Below are 24101 nucleotides of genomic sequence, written 5' to 3'. Positions count from 1 at the left end.
TGGGGATTCTCAAGGTAGACACTCGAGGGATAAAAGCAAATATTTAAGCTTTAATTGTTTGTTTTAAAGCCTCACATGCATATGTCTCTCGTGTTCTTAAATGATCCTCACAGTCGAGCAGAAATTGACTTAAGTTCCATAAATGCAGCTTGTATGGAACTTCAAATTAAGAGCAAATGCAGTAAAGACACAGTAAAACTGATTCACTTTAAAGAAAAGGATAAGTCTTCCATAACAAACTGTAAAAAAAAAAAAAAAAAAAGGCCTCTTTCTTTATCTTTATCACCCAGTATCAAATTAATAAGTTCATTTTTCTTTACTTTGAAATCATGGATTCCTGTAAAATATCAACCCACATTGAACATTTTTTTTTTGTTGTTGTTGGAATTCCCCAGTTATGCACAAATCAAAGCTGCTGAGTTTGGGTTTCCTCCAGTCGACGTTGTCCAGATTCACTGATTATTAGTCACCGTCAGTGTGTGTGTGTGTGTTTGTTTTACCCCACTTGGAGCAGCCGGGGGCGGGTGGAGTTTTACTTGCCATTCAGATAAAGTCGGATTAAAAAAAAAAAAAAAAAGTTTCTCGAAGAGTTGCAGATGAACAAAGTGAGAAAAAAAAGAAAGAAAAGAAAAATACTTTCCAGTGAGTCATTGCGTTCACAGAGTTGATGCCTTATGTCACATTTCCACCCACCTGGACACACAAAGAGGTCAAGAGTGACGTTAAAAGCCCGTCAAATACAAGAATATACAGGGAATTTTGTGTGGGGAATCACATGTTTTAGAAAAATATATACATTTGCATAAACATATGCAAATATACATTTGCATATTGTTATGCATGTATGTATAAATGTATGCAAATGTAAACTGTTCTAGTCAGTCTTTGTTTTTCAGGCCTGTTTGGTACCTTTTTTCTGTGACTGTGACCTTGGCTGCCTGTGACCCCAAAACAGAAGCCCCTTCTCACCAGGAGGTGGCGTTGTGACTTGGCTGCAGTCTGCTGTGAAACAGCATGAGGTGATGGTGATGATGGTGATGATGGTGATGCGCAGTACCAGAAGAATTCACACGGTGTCAGACCATGACAAGACATCCCAGCATCATCGAACATCTGTGCTGCTCCCGAGTGAAGCTGCAGAGAGAAAAGTGACTGGATTTGATTTTCAGGTTTATTTTTTACCCTATTTTTCTGTCTAATTTAATTTGACCTGAAACAGTTAAAAAACATAAAATATATTCTTTTAAATCACTTTAACAACCCATTTTACAGTGTAATCTAGACACTTTATCCTTCTTTTATCCTTCTGTTTTTATATTTTCATTCCTTAACTCACTATGGGTGACATGCATTTCCTGTTTTGTATTTATTTGTTTGCCAAAAGCACTTTTAAGATTCAAGATTTTATTTATTACAGTACTAGAGCTAGAATTAAAATTAGAATTAGAATACAATTCCTTACCACAAAAATGCTACCCACTAAAATACACTACAGTATTATTACCTTTACTTTAAATGTTTTTATAGTTATTTAGGAATATTTAGCCAAAAACACTTTTTAAAGAGATTGCATTTGCCATTCTTACACTCACACTTATTCTTACAATAAATAATGAGAAAAAGAAAGCTATAAAATTGGTACATATTAATTTTTTATTATTATATATCATTTATTTATGTTATATAGGTACAGATTTAAACACCATAACTATGGCATAATAATGTTTAGTAGTATAATTTATTTTCCTATTTTTTAATCATCTCAAGTGTGCTATTTAAAAGAAACTATATAATAATAATCATAATATAACTTTTATAATCATTAAAAGACTTGCTATAGAATGTTTGTTTACTGTCACAAACAGTAATACAATCACAGCAGAAAACTCCGCCCACAAAGCTGGACAGTTCCGTTGACGGACAGCTCAGCTGACCAATCACAGGCAGCTACGAGATCTCAGGGACCAATGAAAACGCGCGCGGCGTGTAAGGTAGGTTGTAGGGTGTATTCCATCATCCCACGGAGGAGACCGTTACACGACCGACGTCACTGAACCGTCACCGCTCATCCACGGTCCTGACTGGGTTCAACAGTGGCTTATTCCCTCCTCACGGTTTTTACTCCACGGGGTTGAAAATGTTACATTTGCGGTCCACGGTCGCGCTCAACGAGTTGTTTCAAACGCAGCTGAAGCGTCCGTTCCCATGCAGCAGAAGTGTCGGCGTGAACGCGGCACCTGCAGCAGCCGCCGCCGCCGCCGCCGCCTGCTTCAGCAGCGGGGCGTCGGATGGGAGGTCGCCGGGCAGAGGGAGGGCATTTGCCGGGTGGAGAGCCCCACAGCACTTGACCAGAAAACACGGCGTGAGGAGCTTCTGCGACAAAGGGGACGCCGCCAACGATGCCTCCAAAGACTCCGCAACGGAGAAGTGAGTAACGTTAGCGCGGCTCGTTAGCTGCTAGCTAAACGGTAGGCCGAACTCCATAGGAAAAAATGGCACTTTAGTCAACCAACTGGGGTCATTGAAGAAGGCATAATACAGCGAATCTTTTCCTTATAGTGTCTTTATTTATGGGATGGAGTCAATATGTGCTCGCAGAATATACGCCGAATTCACAACTGACTAATATCATTACTTTTACACGTCATTTGGAATATGTTGTTTGTATTATTTTGCATTTACCAGATGTGCAATGTTTCACTCGTCGATCTTCAGAACGTACTTCTGCGTTCACCGGTAGCTGGCACCCCGGGGAACAGTGGCTAAGCAAGAGCGAGATCCATTATCGGACAGACACGGTATTTCGGGTTAGATTAAACCACTCAACAAAACCCCATGTTAAAACACAACAGATATATTATCTACTGCTCTGTTGTGTTTCCTGGGTCGTGTTTTAGAGCGTGTTAAAACAAGTAAAAGCAGCTTTATTTGCAAACGTGTCTGAGGCAGCCAGGTGTCGTGACTCCTCGTGATCACCAGGAGCTGCAGCTTTTCTCTGCAACACTTTCATATCCAAACCACTGATATTATGATGTCAGCTTATTCAAAATCCGACTAAAACAAACTTAACTGTGCACCATGCTGATAACTGAGCATCAGGACCAGGCCTGAGGCTCATGTCTGATGAAGGTCAGTCAAGATTACATCTAGCAATGTGAATAATTGATATGTATTGAGCGTCAAATAAGATATAATGCATATAAATATACGAGTAGAGGCAGCATTAACCTATAAAGAGAATGCATTAAGAATAAAGGTAATTGTAGTTTAACCATAACAAGCATAAACAGTGTGATTATTATGAAGTGTGAAGCTGTAATTAACCGTGTATGTCAAAGGTGTTTTGTTGTAATGAGGTGAAATGAGTGCTCGCTGACAGTGAAGTGAGAACGAGAGCTCTCTTAGTGATGGATCCGATGCAGGTTAAAAGCACGTGATGACCGAAATAAATCACAGTTAACCTCGCAGGTTGATCTGGGCCCTCGTTGTTTCCTCTTAAAACCTGTTGACATCAGTTGATCCACTCAGGATGAGCTCTGATAATGTTATTCTCATTATTATTATTATCATTCACAGCGTCGGCCGCTGACCGCGTTAACATTTCCCAGGAAGATATGCACCGCTTACAAAAAACAACCCCCTCATTTAAGTGTAAGGAAACATTTGATCATCCAAATGGCTGCAGATCAATCGTCGTGTTTAGCTGTGAAACATTAATCAACGTCAGGAGGTTTATTATCTGTAAGAAACTTCATATTCTCCAACTTTTTGGCTTAAACTTTGACGGTCGAGGATCTGGAGCCAATCCCAGCTGACATTGAGGGAACCAAAATAACAAATTAATATTAATACTTCACTGACGGGTATTGATTGCAACCATAGTCTGTGTAACCCAGCTTTAAATCTGAGATGTGAGTCATCTCTAATGATTATGTTAATCCATCCACGTGTAAAACGACGCTCCCCTTCTCTAAATAATCAGGGGGGGAAATGTATAACTGTGATTTTAACGATAGATATCGCAATAGTGCTTGCAAATGTGATTATTTTTATTTGAAAGTCAAGCTTTAATAGGTTTAAGAAGAAGTAATGGAGCAGCACATGATACAATAATGTCGATTAAGGTTTATTTTCTGGATTAGTCAGTTAGTTGTTTGAGACGACACGCAATGTTAATCTGTGTTTCCCAAGCCTCAAAATGATGACACGCTCAAATGTCTTGTTTGGTTCACTTGTTTGTTTCATGGTGCAGATAAACCATGAACATTTTTTAATTTAAGACGCTCAAAATAGTTCCCAAATGATTAACTTAATAATTGATTTGGATTGGCACACATTGAATATAGACTAGCAATCTTGCATCAAGTTACTTCATAAATGAATTATTCAGTCTTATCTTGCGGTGTTTGATTGCAGCCCCTGTTTTATTTAGATATTTGAAACAGGCGGGCTGCTATTCTGACGTTGAATACCAAGATTATGTCAGTATTTTACACAGTAATTGTGGTTTATTAACATTAAAAAGGGGCTGTGCATTAGTTGCCAGTCTTTTCTTGCATTAATCTGGAGCGAATATAGATGTTAATTTAATTTGTTGCACAGTAAATTATGGTTAGATTACAGTCTTCTGCTGTAAACATTGGAATGAGCCGTGACACCAGCATCAGTAAACTCCCCGTCTACTTTCCACGGATATTAAACACCTCGTTGACTTTGCCGGCTGAGGTCGTCGTCGTCCCATTATGTTTCTGTTCACGGACAATTTGCCTAAGTCGTCAGCCATGTTGAGGCAGTCATTAGCGCTGCTGCCTGCTCGTCACCACCGGTGTCTTGTTTACCCCCGGGGACACGTTTTAGTTTAGGTGAAGCCTTTAGCTCACTCTGCTAAATATACTAGACTTAAATGTTTGAGAAATCGGTCGACGTTTAGATTCAGCGTGATTCAGGATTCATTAGAGTGAGTCAGCAGCTTTAGGGTGTTTTTAAAAAATCATAAGTTCTTGGATTTTACATTTGATCCTTTGGTTGTCAATGAGATTTTACTCTTTTGGCTGAAATGATAAATATTTAAATGTTTTGTTGGGTGGTACCAATAACCACACTCTTAGAAAGAAGGGTTCCAAAAGGGTCCTTCTACAAGGGCTGAGGTTCTACCTGGAACCATTTGCTTCTGAAAAATGGGTTCTTGGTAACACTAAAGCCCAATTTATACTCCTGCGTAAAGTGCTCTACGTAGGTTACGCAGAGTCCTCTGCATCAACGCAGAGCCTGGCGTAGAACCCTTCATCATCTGATAGCACTAACCCTACATTTGAATCCGACTCATCGATTTTTCAAGACACAAAATCGTTCCACCGCACTCGGCTCGCCGTAGATTTTACGTCGTCTCGTTTAACCGACACACCTGACGACGACAATCCGTCACGCCCGCATCTGGATTGAGTCGTCTGCGGTAACCGCGGCGATAATGTGATCGGATCAATGGTGCTTGGTTTTTCGCCGCCCTCGCAGATGTCATGACAAATTGAATGTGGGGCGGAGGCAGACGTTAGGCCCCGGGAGCGCCGAGAGGAAGGCGGCGCAGCACAAATCAATCTGCGTCATCATCATCATCATCGTGACTCATCCGCCTTCCTCCTCCTTTAGGCCACGACAACTGCTGGGCAGCACGCCAGCGCAGAGGCTTTTGGTGGTGGTGGGGGGGGGGGGGGGGGGGGAAATCATGTAGGCGTGGATAAACTCCACTGCCTTACAAACATCTTTAACCCCTTATTAGCCAGGGCACAGCCTCGGGGGGGGGACGAACGCTGCCTGGGCCTCTGGGACATCTGAGCGCGTGTCCAAAAGCATCAGCATCGTTTTTTTATCACCTGAGAGATAAAGCTGCTGCATGCTGCTGCCACTTAGAGGAGAAACGCTGCTGCTGCTGCTGCCAAGGCCGTCCTTTTCTTAAAGGGACACTGTGTAGTATTTATGGGTTTATATAACCCAAAATCCACTCTTTTATACATATTATGTGCTCCTGCATTGTCTAGTCGCTGTATAATAGTTGTTTCATTTTCGTAGTGTTTCAAAAAGTCATGTAAAATAACATGGTCGCGGGCCGCTACTGCATTGCCACGACGCCATGTTTCTACCGGAGCCTGTAAGGACAAACGTGAGAGAACAAAACAAGCGTCTCTTTACTCGTAGCGGAAGTCCCGCCTCCTCTCTCTCCGCTTCGTCTGCTACGGCCGCGGTAGCTCCGCCCTCTCCCTCGCTTCACGAACCTCATCTGCTGACACGGCGAAAGACGACGAGGACGACATTTGACCGGCTGAGGACACCGTAGCGCTCAGAGGGAAGGGAGGGGGTGAGCAGAGGAGCAGTTCTTTGTTGTAAATTTCAGCCTCTCCTCCAGATGGCACTATAAACTACTTACTTCACCTTTAAGTTTCCACGTCTGTAGAAACATGGCGGCACAAGATGGCCACCTCCGTAAAGTAGCTTCTCCTTGCTGCACGACGCATAATGGATCTTCTGTGCAGCCGCAGATCTGTGGTTTCACTTCCTGGACACACACACACACAGAGTTGACCTTTAAAACACAGAGAGGGGTGTGTGTGTGTGGGGGGGCGGGGGGGGGGTGTGGATGGAGGAGAGCATCGGTGGTGGATTAACGAGGCTTGTCCAGATGTTCAAGCGTGTCCACCTCTAACCTGCTGGTGATGAAGCTCCCAGAGGTGACCAAACAAGAACATCACTCCTGTCAGTGCTTTTTCTGTCTGTCTGAGCACAGACATCTTACTGTTAGTCTGTGTTTGCAGTCCCTGAGCTCCAGGAATAATCCTAATCCTAATAATTGTGCATTTTTCAGGTCAATTTTTAATGGGAAATTCTGTAATATAATTATTTTTATTGAGTAATGTGATTTTCTTTAAGGTTTTTGGAAGATATTGTGTGGATTTTTCGTCTAACATTGATTTATGTCCATTTTGTCATTACACTGTGTCTCAGTATGACATGAATGTTGTGATCTGAAAATACTGTAAATGTCAAAGTCACTGAAACTAATCCAGTATTCTTCCCTCTTCACTCTCTCTCTCTCTTCCTGTTGTTGATCTACTTGCTTTGCATTTGTAAGTATGTTTCGATTTTTTTTAAAATTTTTTACTTTTATTGTTCTCTTTAAACCTATTTTCCAGTAGAAGTAGAGGTTTTCTGCAGAAACCCCACAGCCGCTTTGACCTAACCTCACTTCCTCCCAGCGGCTGCGCTTGAACCCCCCCTCCCCCCCTCTAGCTCACCTCGTTCCATGATTCCATCCCTCCTTCATCCTCCCTCTTCACACACACACACACACACACACACACACACACACACACACACACACACACACACACACTCTCTGATGTGTATTCCTTCCTCACCGGCAGGCTTTTATTGTCACTTTAACGAAGTCAGAGATGGACCACGCCAACGAGCAGTCAAAGGATTTGAGAACATGCTGCCTCAGAAAGTGCTAGGAATGTTATTAGCTGAGTTCCGTGCATGTTGAAGTCACAAATTCTGATTTAAAAGTCCGAATTTGACATCTGACATGTCGATATTATGTACTGGCTCCACAATTATCACTAGTAATTAATCGATCCTATGTTTTGCAGCCATGTTTGTGTTTGAAATGCAGAATTTCTGACTTCAGACATCAAATGGAACAAAGCCTAATTTGACTGTTTCTACAAAGCGATCAATATCCTTTTACTTTTCTAAACATCTTGGCTCCATGATTAGAATTAATTGTATTAATGGTCAAATGGTCCAGAGGAAAGCGTGTTAGCGCTGAGTCGGTAAATCCAGACTGATGTACACAGTTTTTCCTGCCTCTTGTGTCTCCAAGGGTTTAAAGTCCGCTTTTTTTTTTTTGTTTTTGCTTGGCTGATGAGAGGAAGCCACCTCACCTGCCAGCAGCCAAAGCTTTACCTTCAGACAGCCCAGTGGCCCATGATGCATTGCAGGACATCGTGAGCCCGGGCGCCTTATAGAGCTTTGCACAATCCAATTTGGATGTTGATATGAATCATAGCAGAGAGACTCCTGTGAGCCGGGTCACCTGACTAACTTTCCTCCTATAGACGACTACTTGATGTGGAAACGCTGCTCATAGAATACCAGCCGGACCATAGGTGGAGACAATAAAACTAACCAAACACCATAATCATTAACTCTTATGGACTTAAATGGATTAAGTTTTAGTTCACTTAATGTTCTTGCAGAGCTGCAGACTCATAGTGATGTTGGAATCTTGTCCAGAGTCTGACCTCTGGTCGTCCAGCGACTGAACAATGTGTCATCGTTTTTGTGCCAGAGGCGAGACGTCCACATCATCATCACAGGTCGCACAGGCTGTTGTTACTGAGCTGAACTGACAGTATCTCAACTACAGAAAGCACAAACCTCCCCTGAGGCTGCTCTGTTTCCCACTGTGTCAACAATACATTCCCTATCTCACTAAGTTAACAATATTCCCGGCTGGTATTCTAGAAAAGCAGAGGATTAACATGTTGACATTACACACAGGCCTTATGGCAGCATAGTAACCTCTGGAAAAGTACAAATCCTGATGTTACTTCTCACCTGAAACTGAAATTGTTCCTAATACACACGACCGTTCAAAAGTTTTGGGTCACCTATGCTAATTTTTTTTACGTTTTTCCATTAAAAGTCAAAGTTTATCCATCAAAAGAGTTGCAAAATGAATAGAAAATATAGTCAAGACATTGGTAAGATTAGAAATAATGATTTTTATTCAAAATAATGATAATAATATCTTTTTTTCAAGGGTTTTCCAATCATCCAATTGCCTTCTAACACAATGAGCAAACACAATGTACCATTAGAACACTGGAGAGATGAGATATTCCATTAAAAACCAGACGTTTGCAGCTAAAATAGTCGTTTACCACATTAACAATTTATAGAGTGAATTTATTTCCTCCAAAAATGAGGACATTTGTAAGTGACCCCAAACTTTTGAACGGTAGTGTACTGTGCTGCAATGCTGACAGCGTTGTTTCTAGGCATCTTTTCCTTAGGTTATAATAGTGAAATAAGGCTTGTGTAAAGTAATGTTTGTCTAATGCAGGATTACTGTACAGCTATTACTCACCGCTTCTCCTTGCAGTCAAAAAGCTGCTTTTTTTTTTGTTTGTTTTCCTCTCCTCTGCTGCAGTTTCCTCTCCCTGTGTCTTCCCCAGAGGATCTCACTTTTTCTTCCTTTTGTCTTTTCTCTTTCTTTTTTGTGTGTCTTCCCTGCAGGAGAAGGAAGGCAGGCATCCTGCCCAGTCTGGAGGACCTGCTTTTCTACACCATCGCAGAGGGCCAGGATAAAATCCCTGCACACAAATTCACCACAGTGAGTTTTTGTTTGACGAAGAAGGTGTTAATAGTAAGAATGCACCAGTTCTGGGCGTATACCAGTGTATAAAATGATAATTTTGGCAATACCTAATAAATATGTGTTTGTTTGTTGCCTTTATTATTATTTTTTATGTTTATTTACTGCTTTGTCCAGGGAAAAGATGACTTTTAAAGTCCTGTATATCAGCCTATTCATAACAGTGTCTTTGAATTAATGCATATTTAAACTTATAGATATCGCTGTAAGGTTAAATATGTCCATCTGTCCTTCAAATACCATAGGAATATATACAAAACAGAACATAAAATAAGATACGAATGACTTAGAAACCTGCAGTGACTGAGCTTCCCTGCTGCATAAATCTGTCCCTGTCCCCGGCTCCTCTTGTTAGCCTCTTCAGGAGCCTCTGTTCACGGCTCGTAGCTTCATCGATTTGGTGTCGGGTCTGTCTTAATCACGCCGTGCGTCTCTCTCTCCCTCTGTCGCGTAGGCTCTCAAAGCTACGGGGCTTCGCACAGGAGACCCTCGACTGAAAGAATGTATGGAGATGCTGAAGATGACCTTGAAGACGACCTCTGACGGAGCACTTGACAAACACCTCTTCAAGAAGTAGGCATTCGCAGGATGTATAATTAACTGTATATCAATAACACAGATTGAAATATTCATATTGCACCTGTCTAAAACAAAAAGTAAAGAATTAAGAGCCAAAAAGAGCCAAAAACCTGCCATGAAAACAAGTCAAGGATAGGTTTAAAATAAATAAAAAACATTCACCCTCCCACCCTGAGTGACTCCCGCAGAGGAAACGATGCTGAGACTGAACTGGGTGACAGCTTGGGAAGCGGCAGCATGGCGAGTCGGGGCATATGACGACTCACCAGAGTCCTCACCACCAGAGAACAGACCCCAGTGACGGGCGCTCGTGGCTGGGCTCCATCACTTCCGCTCTCCCCGGGGCTTATTTATAGAGAGCTCAGCCTCAACAGAGGGGAAGCATGAGTGCAGGCGGTGGAGCGAGAACGTGTGCTGTCACTGCAGGGATTCCAGCGCTGCAGGGATTAGGCAGGGTCTGACGTAACGTGATGAGCTAAAGTTGATTTTCAGAACATTTTAGCCTTGGAATAAAGTCACTAAACCTGAGAATGAATTGACTTTGCAGTGTACAATATGATAAAGGGCAGTTTCCCTCGAGAACAGCAGGCGTAATTCGCGTAATTTGCGTGTTTGTTTTCATGTTAAGCAGTGGTTCTGAACTTGCGTGTCGATGTGTTGTCCCTCCTGCCTTAGATGTGTCCAGAGCAACATTGTCCTGCTCACCCAGGCCTTCAGGAAGAAGTTTGTCATCCCAGACTTCCAGCCCTTCTGTGGCCACATCAACGACCTGTTTGAAAATGCAAAAAACATGTCAGGCGGGCAGGTGAGTCAGAAATGTGGAGCTTTATCTCTGTCTTTATGATGTCTACACTTAGAGATGCTACTTTTGTTGTTTTGGTGATTGTCGGCTCAGGACGATAGCTTTAGTTTGTGTGTGTCCTTAATTTTCACAGCAAAACGGAAGTTAACTTCTTTAAAATAGTGCTGGGTACGTTAACGGCGGTTAAGATATGTTTACGTGCTGCGGCACCGGAGTCCATACACCGTTTACCAGTTAGGTAGGCACACACATGCATATGCAGTACACAGGTACGCTGGTTATTTGTAGCGCTGCTCTTTTCGTTTAATAAACAGACCGCTCCAGTTCCACTGTAGGCGCGCTCATGGCGCTATATGAGCAACGCAGCTAACGGAGCTAACTGGTAACCGGTGCCTGGACTCCGGTGCCGCGGCACGTAAACATGTCTTAACCCGCCGTTAGCGCTTAACGTTAATGCGTTAACGTGCCCAGTTTAAAACCATCACTGTATCATATTTCTGATTTATTTGATGTAGATAAAAAGTGACAGCCCTAATGTGTCATGTTAACACACACAGAAATGCAATGTGTTACTAATACTAAACTGTTTTGTTATGCCATAGGTGGCAGACTACATTCCCCAGTTGGCTCGCTTCAGTCCAGACCTGTGGGCCGTGTCCCTGTGCACCGTAGATGGACAGAGGTACAGTTTTTAGAAATGCTCATGCTTTATGCTTCAGAAGAAGCTGAAGACGATGCCGCGGTGTCTAAACCGCATGTTTAAAGGTCCCCTATTGTGCAAAATCAACTTTTTAATCTTTTAGTACTTATATTTGGGACTCAGGGGGCCATACCAGTCCCCAAAATGTGAAAAAACAAGACTCAGTCATGTTTTAGTGGTTCCACTTTGTGTAAGTATAGGCGATAAAACACGCGATGTTTACACCTCCCGACCAAATGACGACAGTGCGGACATTTCACCGTGAATGTTGGCACCCCGCCAGGCAGAGTACTTCACAGCTCCACCGTAGCTCCCCCTTGTCCCTGTGAAATACGAGAGTGCAGGCGAGGGAGGAAGAGCGGCTGCACAGCGGAGCACAGTGTTTTACACAAACTTCCAGCCTCAGAGGACTTGTGTGTCCAGTGGATATATTTTATTTATGAAAAAAATGTTCACAAGCAGTGGATGTGTGTTTACCTGGGTCTCATTCACATGTAAATGACCAGGCACAAAACCGAGCATTCTGAAAAGGGCTGTTTTGGCAGAGTTATTGAACTGCTATTGTGCTTCATCCTTATGATATTCTGACTAAAGCATGACACAGACATGTTCATTAGGGCACCAGGAATTAGTTTAACTTGGGTTACTGGGGTATAATATGGGACCTTTAAATAAACCTCTCTCTCTCTCTCTCTCTCTCTCTCTCTCTCTCTCTCCCCGTCCAGACACACCGTCGGCGACACCAAGGTGCCCTTCTGTCTGCAGTCCTGCGTCAAGCCGCTGAAGTACTCCATCGCCGTTCACGACCACGGCACGGAGTACGTTCACCGCTTCATCGGCAAAGAGCCCAGCGGTCTGAGGTTCAACAAGCTCTTCCTGAACGAGGAAGGTGAGGGAGCAGTCACTACACACACACACACTCGCTCTACAGTGGATCCATCAAATCCTAGTGACTCTGAAATTGTGATTAATAGTGAATGAGAGTTTGCAGTTTTACTCCAAGAGGCCATTTCTGACACTAAAACAGCAGCATATGCTTGTTTTTTTTTATGATTAAATATAAAATATTGCCCTTCTGAGATGCAGAAAGATGTAGAAATGTTTTGCCTGTTACTGATGTATTGCATTATAACCACCTGTTATGTTCTGTGTAAGAATATTGTTTGTTATTGAGTTCCCCGGCTTTCCCGTCTTTGTTGTCACTGAACAAAGTGAAGGATTTGAAATAATCCAGTTGTTTATTTTAATTTGTTGTGGCCTGTTGAAAAAGAAAGGGACGTAAACGACACAGGAAAGAATTCCTGAAGTGTGTTAAAATATTGGTCTTAAGACTTTTTATTTTTTGACTCTCTGACTTAAAGATGACCTTTTCTCTTTGGCAGATAAACCACACAATCCCATGGTTAATGCTGGTGCCATCGTGTGTACCTCCCTCATTAAGGTAAGGTGCATTTTTATACCTCATCGTTAATTAATTTAGCACATTTATTTTGTAAACCTAGTATTCTGTCTCTGAGTTGTAATTTTATTCCAGCGAATGATAATCATCTGGAGAGCGTGTTTCTGCAGAGATTTAGTTTGTACGGGGAGATTAAGATTATAGATAATCACGCTGAAAGGGGATTTGGTTAAAAGCTCGGATATCCTGCACACACACACACTCACACACACACACGAGTTCAGTGAGTCCAGAATGTGGGAGGAGATGGAGACAGAACAACGTGATTCAGTCACACTTTTCAGCTTTAATCAGGGAAACTGATTCTGTCACCTGAGTATTTCATCCTCACACACACACACACACACACATTCTTGTACTTGCTGCATACTGAGGACCGGGTAAAAGTGCTGACAAAGTGAGGACCAGGATTTCAACTTTATAAATCAACTAAATTACAAATATCTAATTCATAAATAACATCTATGAAGAACTCCTGGGTGCAGTACCATAAAATGTCTGCAGGTGGAGCCCCCAGAGCAAAAAGTGTGTCACCACCAGGGCTGGAAAACGGGTTTTTGTACCAAATTGAGGACCTCTGTTAAAACACAGTATAGCATGTTTACAACCTAAGGAAGTGATTTCAATGAAAACAAAGTGAGAACCAGCATTTCCTCTTTTTAAATCAACACAATTACAAATATCTACTTCATGAATGAAATCTACAAAGAACTACTGGGTGCAGTACCATAAAATGTTTGCAGGTGGAGCCCCAGAGCAAAAAGTGCGTCACCACCAGGGCTGGAAAACGGGTTTTTGTACCAATTTGAGGTGCTCTGGTAAAAACAGAGTATAGCACGTTTACAACCTAAGGAAGTGATTTCAATGAAAACAAAGTGAGGACCGGCCAAAATGTCCTCACTTTGTAAAAATGTCCTCACTTTGTTGGTTAAAAACCCTCATTGGTCCTCAGTGTGCCGCAAGTACAAGAACACACACACACACACACACACAGTAAAAACACTTGAGAATCACCTGCTGAATTTAATTAAAATTTAAACCTCAGTATCCTTTCCTCAAGTGGCCGGAGAGGATTAACGGGAGTGCACGAGGTCATCGACAGCTGTTTAATTACGACATTACACTATTAATAATGAAAACGTGTCGGAGTGAAAGATTAATTAATAAGATTAATATCTGTAATTGTCTATAAATATGTAAATATAAGCAAAGACATTAACAGTCAAGTATTAAACCAGACGTCCTGTGTGCTGCAGTACACGCTAAATAGCCAAAATGATCAATTGTCTATGCAGAAGTAAGATTTAATCTAAAATGTGCAGTTATTATAAATGAATAAATACTGATTTATCTGAGATTATAATCCAGTCTGCATGCCTCCTCCTCCTCCTCCTCCTCTCTATGAACCTCGATCTGCACTTCACACACACTCATCATGTGCAATGTACCTTTTGTCAAGGCTCGTTGTGTGGTTTTATGTGTTGTTGCATATTTTACAGCATTAGGATCTTTGGGAAATTATGACCACAGCAACAGGTCAATGACGTTGGTAATTTCTTTTCCCTTTTTAATCATTCTTCCCCTCTTTGGTCTGGATTTGTGACAAGCTTTTAGCCTCCACATGGCCGCTAATGAATGTTTAAGTGTTGCTTTTATACCCTTTTCTTTTTTGTTTTACACATGCATTCTCTAAACTGTTTATACGTCTGGATTATAAACAGCTCTGACTCAACACTGTTTTTAGTATCATTCTCCATTTTTCTGTAGAAAAGGACTTCTTTTTCTTTTAATTTCTCCTTTTCTGACTAAAATTGTCACGATAAATATCTTTTACCTTGGACTTTTTATCCATTACAGATTACATTTACACGAAGATCACCGAAAACACACACATAATTGTACATTGACACTATCTAGTTAGTTTTTATATACTTTTCATTGTAGATTCTGAGTGGATTAACAGTTTTATTTCACTTCCCTCATTGCCAGATAGTCTGCCACCTCTAATCTTAATTCATCTGATGTCATGACTGGTTTGATTGGTCTCATAACTGATGACGTTTCGTTTAAAACCGTAGCGAGTTGTTTAATCTTTTTAATGACCATAGAGATGTGAAATCGTAGTTGTTACCGTCAAAATGTGGGCAAATGTTCCTGTGTTTTGTTTTTAAAAGGATTTAAATGTTGTTTTCATTAATGTCGCTTGTGTTTCAGCAAGGAGCAAGCAACGCAGAGAAGTTTGACTATGTGAGTAGAGTAGAACGCACCGTAAATACGCTCTGAAAACTAAAATATCTACTGTTTATGATCTGTATTAAATGATCTTATCATCACCTTTCATTTCTCATAATACCTGGTTTATGTTAATGTTAAATTAAAGGATATTTACGTGTGTTACGTGTGCTGTAAATGTGGTCAAATGATGCTGTAACACAAACAATTAGGCTTAAATTTAAAGAAGGTTTATTAAATGACCTTTTTTAACTATGACTGTGTTATTTAACAAACAGTATATTACATTTAATTTATTTTTATAAAGTAAACGATCTACTGTTTACGATCTGTATTACATAATCTTATTATCACCTTTCATTTCACACAATACCTGGTTTATTTCTTTGACTTCGTAATGTTAAATGAAAGGATAATTACGTGTGTAACAATGAAAATGACTATAAATGTGGTCAAATTCTGCGATAACACACACAATTAGGCTTAAATTTGAAGAAAGGTTATCAAATGACTTTTTTAAAATATGTTTTTGTTTTATTTCATTTATAATATTCAGTATTAATATAATACATTTTGATGATTGTCAATGCAACGGCTTTTAAAACGGGGAAAAGTCAACACAAATATGACGATATCCCAAAGTCTAAGACCATGTCGCATGTTTTTATATAGATGTAATATCCATAGCTTGAGTGTTGCAAATATAAACATCTGATTTTATTTTATTTTAACTCATTGAATTTGTTTGATCCGTGTCTCTGCAGGTCATGAACTTCATGAACAAACTGGCGGGAAACGAGTACGTGGGCTTCAGCAACGCCACGTGAGTCGAACCCGCCGCGACTGATTTAGCGACATCGGTGAACAGTTTTAAACGCATAAATAATCAACTTCCCGAAATAAGAAGAGCAGATTTGAGTTGAATTCGAGGACACTTTCGAGCGTCTACTTTTAGAGGACGTAAACACGGACGCAGCGAGTTACGCTTTGATAGAGTTTACGTAACAGGAGCTGAGTCACAGTGTTTCTCTCTCTCTCTGTCCCAGTTTCCAGTCTGAGCGCGAATCCGGAGACAGAAACTTTGCCATCGGTTACTACCTGAAGGAGAAGAAGGTAAAGTTGTTTTTAATTTGACAGAGTAACAGTAGTAACAGCAGCAGCTGTTGTTGTTTAGCTTGATTTACAAAAATAACCTTTGACTGCTTTTGTTTGTTTGTTCCTTCAGTGTTTTCCAGAGGGAACGGACATGACCTCCATCCTCGACTTCTACTTCCAGGTCAGTCCAGTTTTTAAACACTGAATGAATTTTAGAAGATTTTTAAGAAGAGGCAGCTGCAGGAGAAAATCTGTCCTTTATCCATTAAAGACCCATTAAAGATGCCATCCACTTAACAATGAGACTGTGGCTGTGAAAGAAATTAGAATTTGTGACCTGTTTACCTGGATATTTACTGGTCTATTGTATATTCTAAAGTAGAGCTGAAACAATGAATCCATTACTAGATTAATCGTTCATTATTTTGATAATTGATTTGATCGGTTTGAGGATTTTTTCATGAATAAAACAAGATTTCTGATTGTTGTAGCTTCTTAAATGTGAATATTTTCTCCACATAACATAAGAAATCATTAAAACTGAATCATTTTTTGTTTGTTTTTTGGTTCTGACGTTTTATGAAGCAAACGATTAATAGATTAATCGATTATGAAATTAATCGTTAGTTGCAGCTCTATTCTTAAAGTGATAGTTTGGAATTTTGGACATAAGACCTATTTTCCAACTCAGCCGGTGTGATGGAGACGTCTGGAGACGTTTTCAAGAAATTTCATTCAGTTCTTCTAGTTGCCGAGTTCACTGATGCTATGGCTAGCGCAAGTCAATGATACAAGTTAGCATGGCATTAAAAACACTCATACCGACTCCACAGTGCACCCGAGGCAAATGGATTATAACGGCAGACTATAGATGTACATATCTGTGTTGATAGAATGTTTGAAATAAAACCAACCTTGCAATTTGAAGGATTTATGTCTCAGCAGCAGCAGCAGCGCGTCATACTTCCGGCAGCGGCGGACTGATTCCGCTGCCGGAAGTATAGTGCTGAGAAAGTAGTCCCTCAAAAATCCATGCGATGCGACGTTAGTTTTGTTTCAAATATTATTCTATCAACACAGATATGTACATCGATAGTCTGCCGTTACAATCGATTTGCCTCGGGTGCACTGTGGAGTCGGTATGAGTGTTTTTAATGCCATGCTAACTTGTATCATTGACTTGCGCTAGCCATAGCATCAGCGAACTCGGCAACTAGAAGAACTGAATGAAATTTCTTGAAAACGTCTCCATCACACAACATATGTCTGGAAAATATGTCTTATGTCCAAAATTCCAAACTATCCCTTTAAGCCACGGTTCTCAAACTGCAGCATCAAATCGTGTGGTTCTCCCCGTCAGACTGAAGTGTTGTTCCTCTCTCTCTCTGTCAGCTGTGCTCCATCGAGGTGACCTGCGAGAGCGCCAGCGTCATGGCGGCAACTCTGGCCAACGGAGGCTTCTGCCCAATCACGGGCGAGCGCGTGCTGAGCCCCGAGTCGGTGCGAAACACCCTGAGCCTGATGCACTCCTGCGGCATGTACGACTTCTCCGGACAGTTCGCTTTCCACGTGAGTAACGTCCTTCACTTGCGACGTCTCGAGTAAATAAAAATTATCCTGCACCGAAACATCACTGCGTCGTCTTTGTTTCAGGTCGGTCTGCCCGCGAAATCTGGCGTCGCCGGTGGTATTTTACTGGTCGTGCCTAATGTGATGGGCATCATGTGTTGGTCTCCACCTCTGGACAAACTGGGCAACAGCGTCAGAGGCATCCAGTTCTGCACGGTAACCTCTGCTTTAATCATCTTTATTAGGGTTTAAATGATTTCAATGACCTAATACTGTAAATGTTAAGTAGAGGCATGCAGAAAGTAACTTGTCCTACTATTTAATTTTGACAAATATCTCTTGTGGAAAAAGGACGATGACCCCAGTTTATTTAAGACATCATTACATACTCAGTGATCACAGAATTTGACTGAATCTGAGACCACAAACTTTCAGTGTTGAGCTGAAGGATCAACAGCAGCCAGAGTTTCACAGCCTTTTTAACAGTTGAACTTTCTCTCTCAGGACCTGGTTTCACACTTCAACTTTCACAACTACGACAATCTGAGGCACTTTGCTAAGAAACACGATCCTCGCAGGGAAGGCGGAGACCAGAGGGTGAGTTCTTCTTCTTCTTCTTCTTCTTCTTCAATTGTTTGTCTCGAAGTGGCTAAATGGCTATTTTTGTCTCCACTAACGGGCTTTAAAACATTTGATTTCTCTGCTTCACGTCCCCTCCTCAGTGGGATTTTACGTAACAGCTCCATCTGCTGGAGAAATACTGCATCACTAATCTGGATTTAAGTGATCCTTCAGCAGTGCAGAGATAAAAAAAAGATGGTCATATTTTTACACTAGCGTTCAAAAGTTTGGGCTCACCTATACAATATGTTGCGTTTTCCATTAAAAGTCAGACTTTTATTCATCAAAAGAGTTGCAAAATAACAGAAAAAATATAGTCGAGACATTGACAAGATTAGAAATAATGATTTTTATTCCAAATAAAGAACCCGAAAAACAGTTTTCAGCTGTGCTAACATCGTTGCACAAGGGTTTTCAAGGGTTTTCTAATCATCCAATAGTTAGCTAGAATAGTCGTTTACCACATTAATAATGTATAGAGTGTATTTCTGATTCATTTAATGTGATAAAAGTGCTTTTCCTTCAAAAAAAATAAGGACATTTCAGTAGTGTATATATACAAAAATGTGTGTACTAATGAGAATGAAAATACAAAAGCAATATCTGTGTAGAAATGTTGAGTTTGAACGAGTCTGTCGTGTTTTCAGGTGAAGTCGGTCATCAACCTGCTGTTTGCTGCGTACACTGGAGACGTTTCCGCCTTGAGACGGTAAACAAACTTCACCTTTTATACTCTGAACTCTAATACTTTAAACTCTTTTATACTGAATTGTTTTTATGTTTTTTAAACCAGGTTTGCTTTGTCCTCCATGGACATGGAGCAGAGGGACTACGACTCCAGGACGGCGCTGCATGTGGCGGCCGCTGAAGGTGAAACACCCGGGATCATTGTCGTGTCTTAGTGTTGGTGTTAGTGTTATGATAGGCTGATTTAATGTGATGTCATGTGATGTGTGTGTGTGTTTTAGGACACGGCGAGGTGGTTCGCTTCCTGCTGGAGGCCTGTAAAGTCAACCCTGTCCCCAAAGACAGGTAATGTGCACAAAAGTGTTGTCATAAATGTCCTATTTTAAGTGATTTGTTTTTGGTCTTAAAATGCCCTCATGTGCTGCTGCTCAGGTGGGGGAACACGCCGATGGACGAGGCCGTCCACTTCGGCCACCTCGACGTGGTCACCATCCTCCGCGACTACAACGACAAGTACAGTCCTCAGGAAACTCCCACGGACACGCAGAACGCCGAGAAGAACCTGGACGGTATGCTCTGAGAAAGAGAGAGAAAAACATTTGAGGAAAGTCCATTTTTGGGGGGGTGGGGGGGTGAAAAACGACAGGAAACGGCATTAAAAAGAGCCGAAATAAAAGCAGCTGTACAGCAAAGAAATCTCTATAAATGCTCCTTAAACACAGAAGCGTACGTGTTAAAGCTCCTCCTGATGTCGTTAGTGGATGTATTATATTCCTGTATGTACCATGAGAGGAGGAGAGGGTTTTCTTCTCGTTTCTCCTGTATTTTGTCGTCAGTTTTGTAGAATTGTAGAGAAAAGTGGATGGACTCTGGTGTCACATCATCATCACAGTGTGTGTGTGTGTGTGTGCGCGTGTGTGCGTGCGTGCGCCGATTCCTCCTCCAAACACTTTGCAGTGTTTCTTACACATGCGTAGTATTTATTTATCTATTTAAGATAAACTGTACATTCTTGTACTGTGTGTGTGTGCGTGCGTGTGTGTGTGTGTGTGTGTGTGTGTTCTTGTACTTGCGGCATACTGAGGACCAGTGAGGGGTTTTTAACCAACAAAGTGAGGTCATTTTTACGAAGTGAGGACATTTTGGCCGGTCCTCACTTTGCTTTCATGAAATTACTTCCTAAGGTTCGAACCATGCTATACTCTTTTCAACAGAGGTCATCAATTTGGTACAAAACCCCTTTTTCCAGCCCTGGTGTTTCACACACTTGTTGCTCTGGGGCTCCACCTGCAGACATTTTATGGTACTGCACCCAGTAGTTCTTTGAAGATGTCGTCACGAAGTAGATATTTGTAATTGTGTTGATCTTATAAAGTGGAAATGCTGGTCCTCACTTTGTCAGCACTTTAACCCGGGCCTCAGTATGCAGCAAGTACAAGAATGTGTGTGTGTGTGTGTGTGTGTGTGGTCGGTGTAAATAAGTATAGATGTATAGCTGTAGTCGAGTGGATTCATCCTTAAACGCACAGTACGTGTGACGTAGTTTTCACTAAAACTCTTAAAAATGTAACGGTTAAAAAAACTTTATTTTTTTTGTGTCTTTGAACTCGGAACGAGCGAGAAGCTTTTTGTGCGGAAAAAGTTCAGGGTCGTTTATCGATTGTCGTCGAAAGAGATAAACGTTTGTACGTAGCTACTGCGATAACTGCCAGAATACGCAAATGAATTATTACCGAAAAACACGACACTCCCAAATTCAAACATTTGCGTCGTTTTCATTTCACGCTTTAACAGAAACGAGGTTTCTTTGTATGTACTTTAAAAAAAAAAGAAAGAAGCTGAAAATGCACATTGTGTTTATTTTTTTTATCTTTTATGTCAAAACCGTCATACTTGAAGGATTGTGACCGTGTGTTTGTAACGTTGTGTTGGAGGTTTGAATCGGCTGATCCAGCCTCAGTGAAGATTCTGCTCACGTTGGTCCTCAGTTATCAAACATCACGCTCATAAGATATGCGTGTGCCTCTAGAGCTGCAACTAATGATTATTTTTTCGTAATCTATTAATCTGTCGATTATTTTCTCCATTTATTGTTTGGTCGATTGTGGCAGTTTTAATGATTTCTTTGAGCAAAGAAACAAAGAAAATATTCACATTTAAAATAGTTGACGATTGATTTATTAATCGATTACTGATCGATTAACCGTTTCAGCTCTAAGTGCCACTCAAGTGATTGTAATTTGAATGCCACGCCCCCCCCCCCCCCCCCCCCCCCCACATATCCATGGTTTCAAGAGTTGAGTTGATGACCCTGAATTGCGGAATTTGACCAATAAGAGTCGTGTAACAGTCTGACAATCGTCAGAATTAAAAAAAAAAATGACAAGATTATTTTATATTATGTTATTTAATTTATCCATTTAGTCCTCGTATATTAAATCGTGCTTTATTGGACCTGAAAATCACCACAGAACTGCGCTTCAGCCGGACCTCAGTCAGATAATCGTTCTATTTAAATATTTAAACTTGCCACATACACAACAAACACACATCTGCAAACACCATGGACATGTCTCTCTATTTAATCAGATATTTGTGTGTGTGTGTGTGTTGTGTGTGCGTGTTAGTTGTGTGTGCACTTAAAGTGATAGTTCGGAATTTTGAACATGACCTATTTTCCAACTCAGCCGGTGTGATGGAGACGTCTGGAGACGTTTTCAAGAAATTTCATTCAGTTCTTCTAGTTGCCGAGTTCGCTGATGCTATGGCTAGCAAAGCGCAAGTCAATGATACAAGTTAGCATGGCATTAAAAACACTCATACCGACTCCACAGTGCACCCGAGGCAAATCGATTGTAACGGCAGACTATAGATGTACATATCTGTGTTGATAGAATGTTTGGAATAAAACCAACCTTGCAATTTGAAGGATTTATGTCTCAGCAGCAGCAGCAGCAGCGCGTCATACTTATAGTGCTGAGAAAGTAGTCCCTCAAAAATTAATGCGATGCGACGTTAGTTCTGTTTCAAATATTATTCTATCAACACAGATATGTACATCAAAAGTCTGCCGTTACAATCGATTTGCCTCTGGTGCACTGTGGAGTCAGTATGAGTGTTTTTAATGCCATGCTAACTTGTCATATCATTGACTTGCGCTAGCCATAGCATCAGCGAACTCGGCAACTAGAAGAACTGAATGAAATTTCTTGAAAACGTCTCCAGACGTCTCCATCACGCCGGCTGAGTTGGAAAATAGGTCTTATGTCCAAAATTCCGAACTATCCCTTTAAGATGCATACCAACACAATACAACGTTCTGCGTGCACCCACTTTTATTCACGTTTGATAAATGAGGGCCACAAAGAGCAGCTGAAAACGTGCTTATCCTGTTTGATCAGGAGCATTTTAATCCGTTTTTTTATTATTATTAAAGCTGCAGTGCGTAACTTTCAAACATAAACAAAACCATCTGTTACATTCAAACCGGTGTCAAACGAGTTCACCCAGTGTTGATGACGCGCGCTCACGACTCTCAGTACAGCGTTGGCGTTCTGATCTCGTGTGACCCGGCGACATTCCTTCTGCGCTGCTGCACACAGGAAGTGGTTTTATTTATTTATTTATTTATCTTTTAAATGTCACGACGACGACAGAAGCAAGTTGAGCTCGTAAAGTGAGACGACTACTGCACACGGGTTTGGAGGAAGTGAATTCTCCTGCTCATTCTTGTCCCCGTCCGCCCGATCCTGCGCTGCCGCTGTATACACACAAACGCTCCCTCAGTCCACACGCAGCAACTTTTGAGTTAAAACGTGAATTTAATAATGCAAAAAAAAGCACAACACTGCAATGTTTCAAATAAAAATGCAATAGAAATGTAATAATGATTGTCAGATTCCATTTGATTCCTTTGGTATGAAGTCGTGGTGAAGAGATTTGAAAATGATGTTTTATTTGTTTGTTTGTTTGTTTGTTTGTTTGTTTGTGTCCGTGCAGCAGCTGCGACAGTGCAGTTTTCTGAATGTAACGTGGTTACGGTGTCGTTTTCTTTCTTTATATTGTATCATTGTTACGCTGCGTTGCAGTCCAGATATTTATTCACAGGTTAAAACATTGAATAAAAGTTAGAAGAAGAAAAAAGAAATCTATTGTATGTGTGCATTGTTTTTAGGATGTGCAACATTTAAAAAACCCCCAAAAAAACAACATTATTTTGTCTGGAAGAAACTAAAAATAAAAACTACCAGGACAGGTCACAGCACATACTTTAAATGTTTTATGAAGGATTAACAAAGAACCAGTAGGACGAGAAAAAAGTAAAATCTCCGTAAACTGTGGCTCTAAAACAACAGAGTCTGTAGATTATGTTGAAATCATTAGAGAGGATGACTCTTAATCATTGGTTATCTCATCTTTTGAGATATTTAAGAGGAAACGTGCACATATTATTTGAAATAATGCAACTTGTAACTGACGATTGCAAACATAATTGTACTGAATTTACTGAAAAACAGTGTTCGTTTATCACTTTAAAATAGTTTTGTTTAAAAAATGCAGTCTTGTCTGGTCAAGAGGGAAAGGAAACAAAGACATTCATGGTGATATTCCACTGAATTTCAAAGTAAGAGCTCAATGTCACAATAACGAAATATTTATAATGCAAAATGAATCAGAAAACGTAATTTAACGTTAAATCCATTTTTTTTTTTTTAAGCTTGTTATTGTTCCATATCAAAACGAGCACTTTTATTTTGAAATTCTATAAAAAAAATATCATCGCAAATGTCATACTTGCTGTATGTTATTATGTTGCTTAAAGATCCGGTCTTTTATTGTGAAAGGTGTCAAATATCTGCTGTTTTCCTTCCATTTGTAGACCATAATATGATCAATAATCACAGTAAACGAGCTGCAGGTGGGT

General features: G+C 40.8%; 1 protein-coding gene across 1 annotated transcript; it reads left to right on the top strand.

The window, feature by feature from the left end:
- Nucleotides 1-2082: 2082 nt before the first annotated feature.
- Nucleotides 2083-19757, top strand: glsa (glutaminase a; the record flags this gene model as incomplete). Its single annotated transcript, XM_083908868.1, has 18 exons — nucleotides 2083-2427; nucleotides 9295-9391; nucleotides 9888-10006; nucleotides 10688-10817; nucleotides 11417-11496; nucleotides 12240-12403; nucleotides 12897-12955; nucleotides 15188-15220; nucleotides 15970-16028; nucleotides 16252-16318; nucleotides 16431-16481; nucleotides 17693-17869; nucleotides 17954-18085; nucleotides 18374-18466; nucleotides 19138-19199; nucleotides 19284-19360; nucleotides 19459-19522; nucleotides 19610-19757. Exons 1-18 carry the CDS (start codon nucleotides 2138-2140, stop codon nucleotides 19755-19757), a joined length of 1902 nt encoding a protein of 633 aa, XP_083764994.1. The 5' UTR covers nucleotides 2083-2137.
- Between the last annotated feature and the right edge of the window lie 4344 nt (nucleotides 19758-24101).

The sequence above is a fragment of the Microchirus variegatus genome (assembly GCF_963457635.1).
Source record: "Microchirus variegatus genome assembly, chromosome: 22".
Classification (NCBI taxonomy): Eukaryota; Metazoa; Chordata; class Actinopteri; order Pleuronectiformes; family Soleidae; genus Microchirus; species Microchirus variegatus.
The sequence above is the reverse complement of the archived record's forward strand: the minus strand, read 5'-3'. Positions and strand labels throughout refer to the sequence as shown.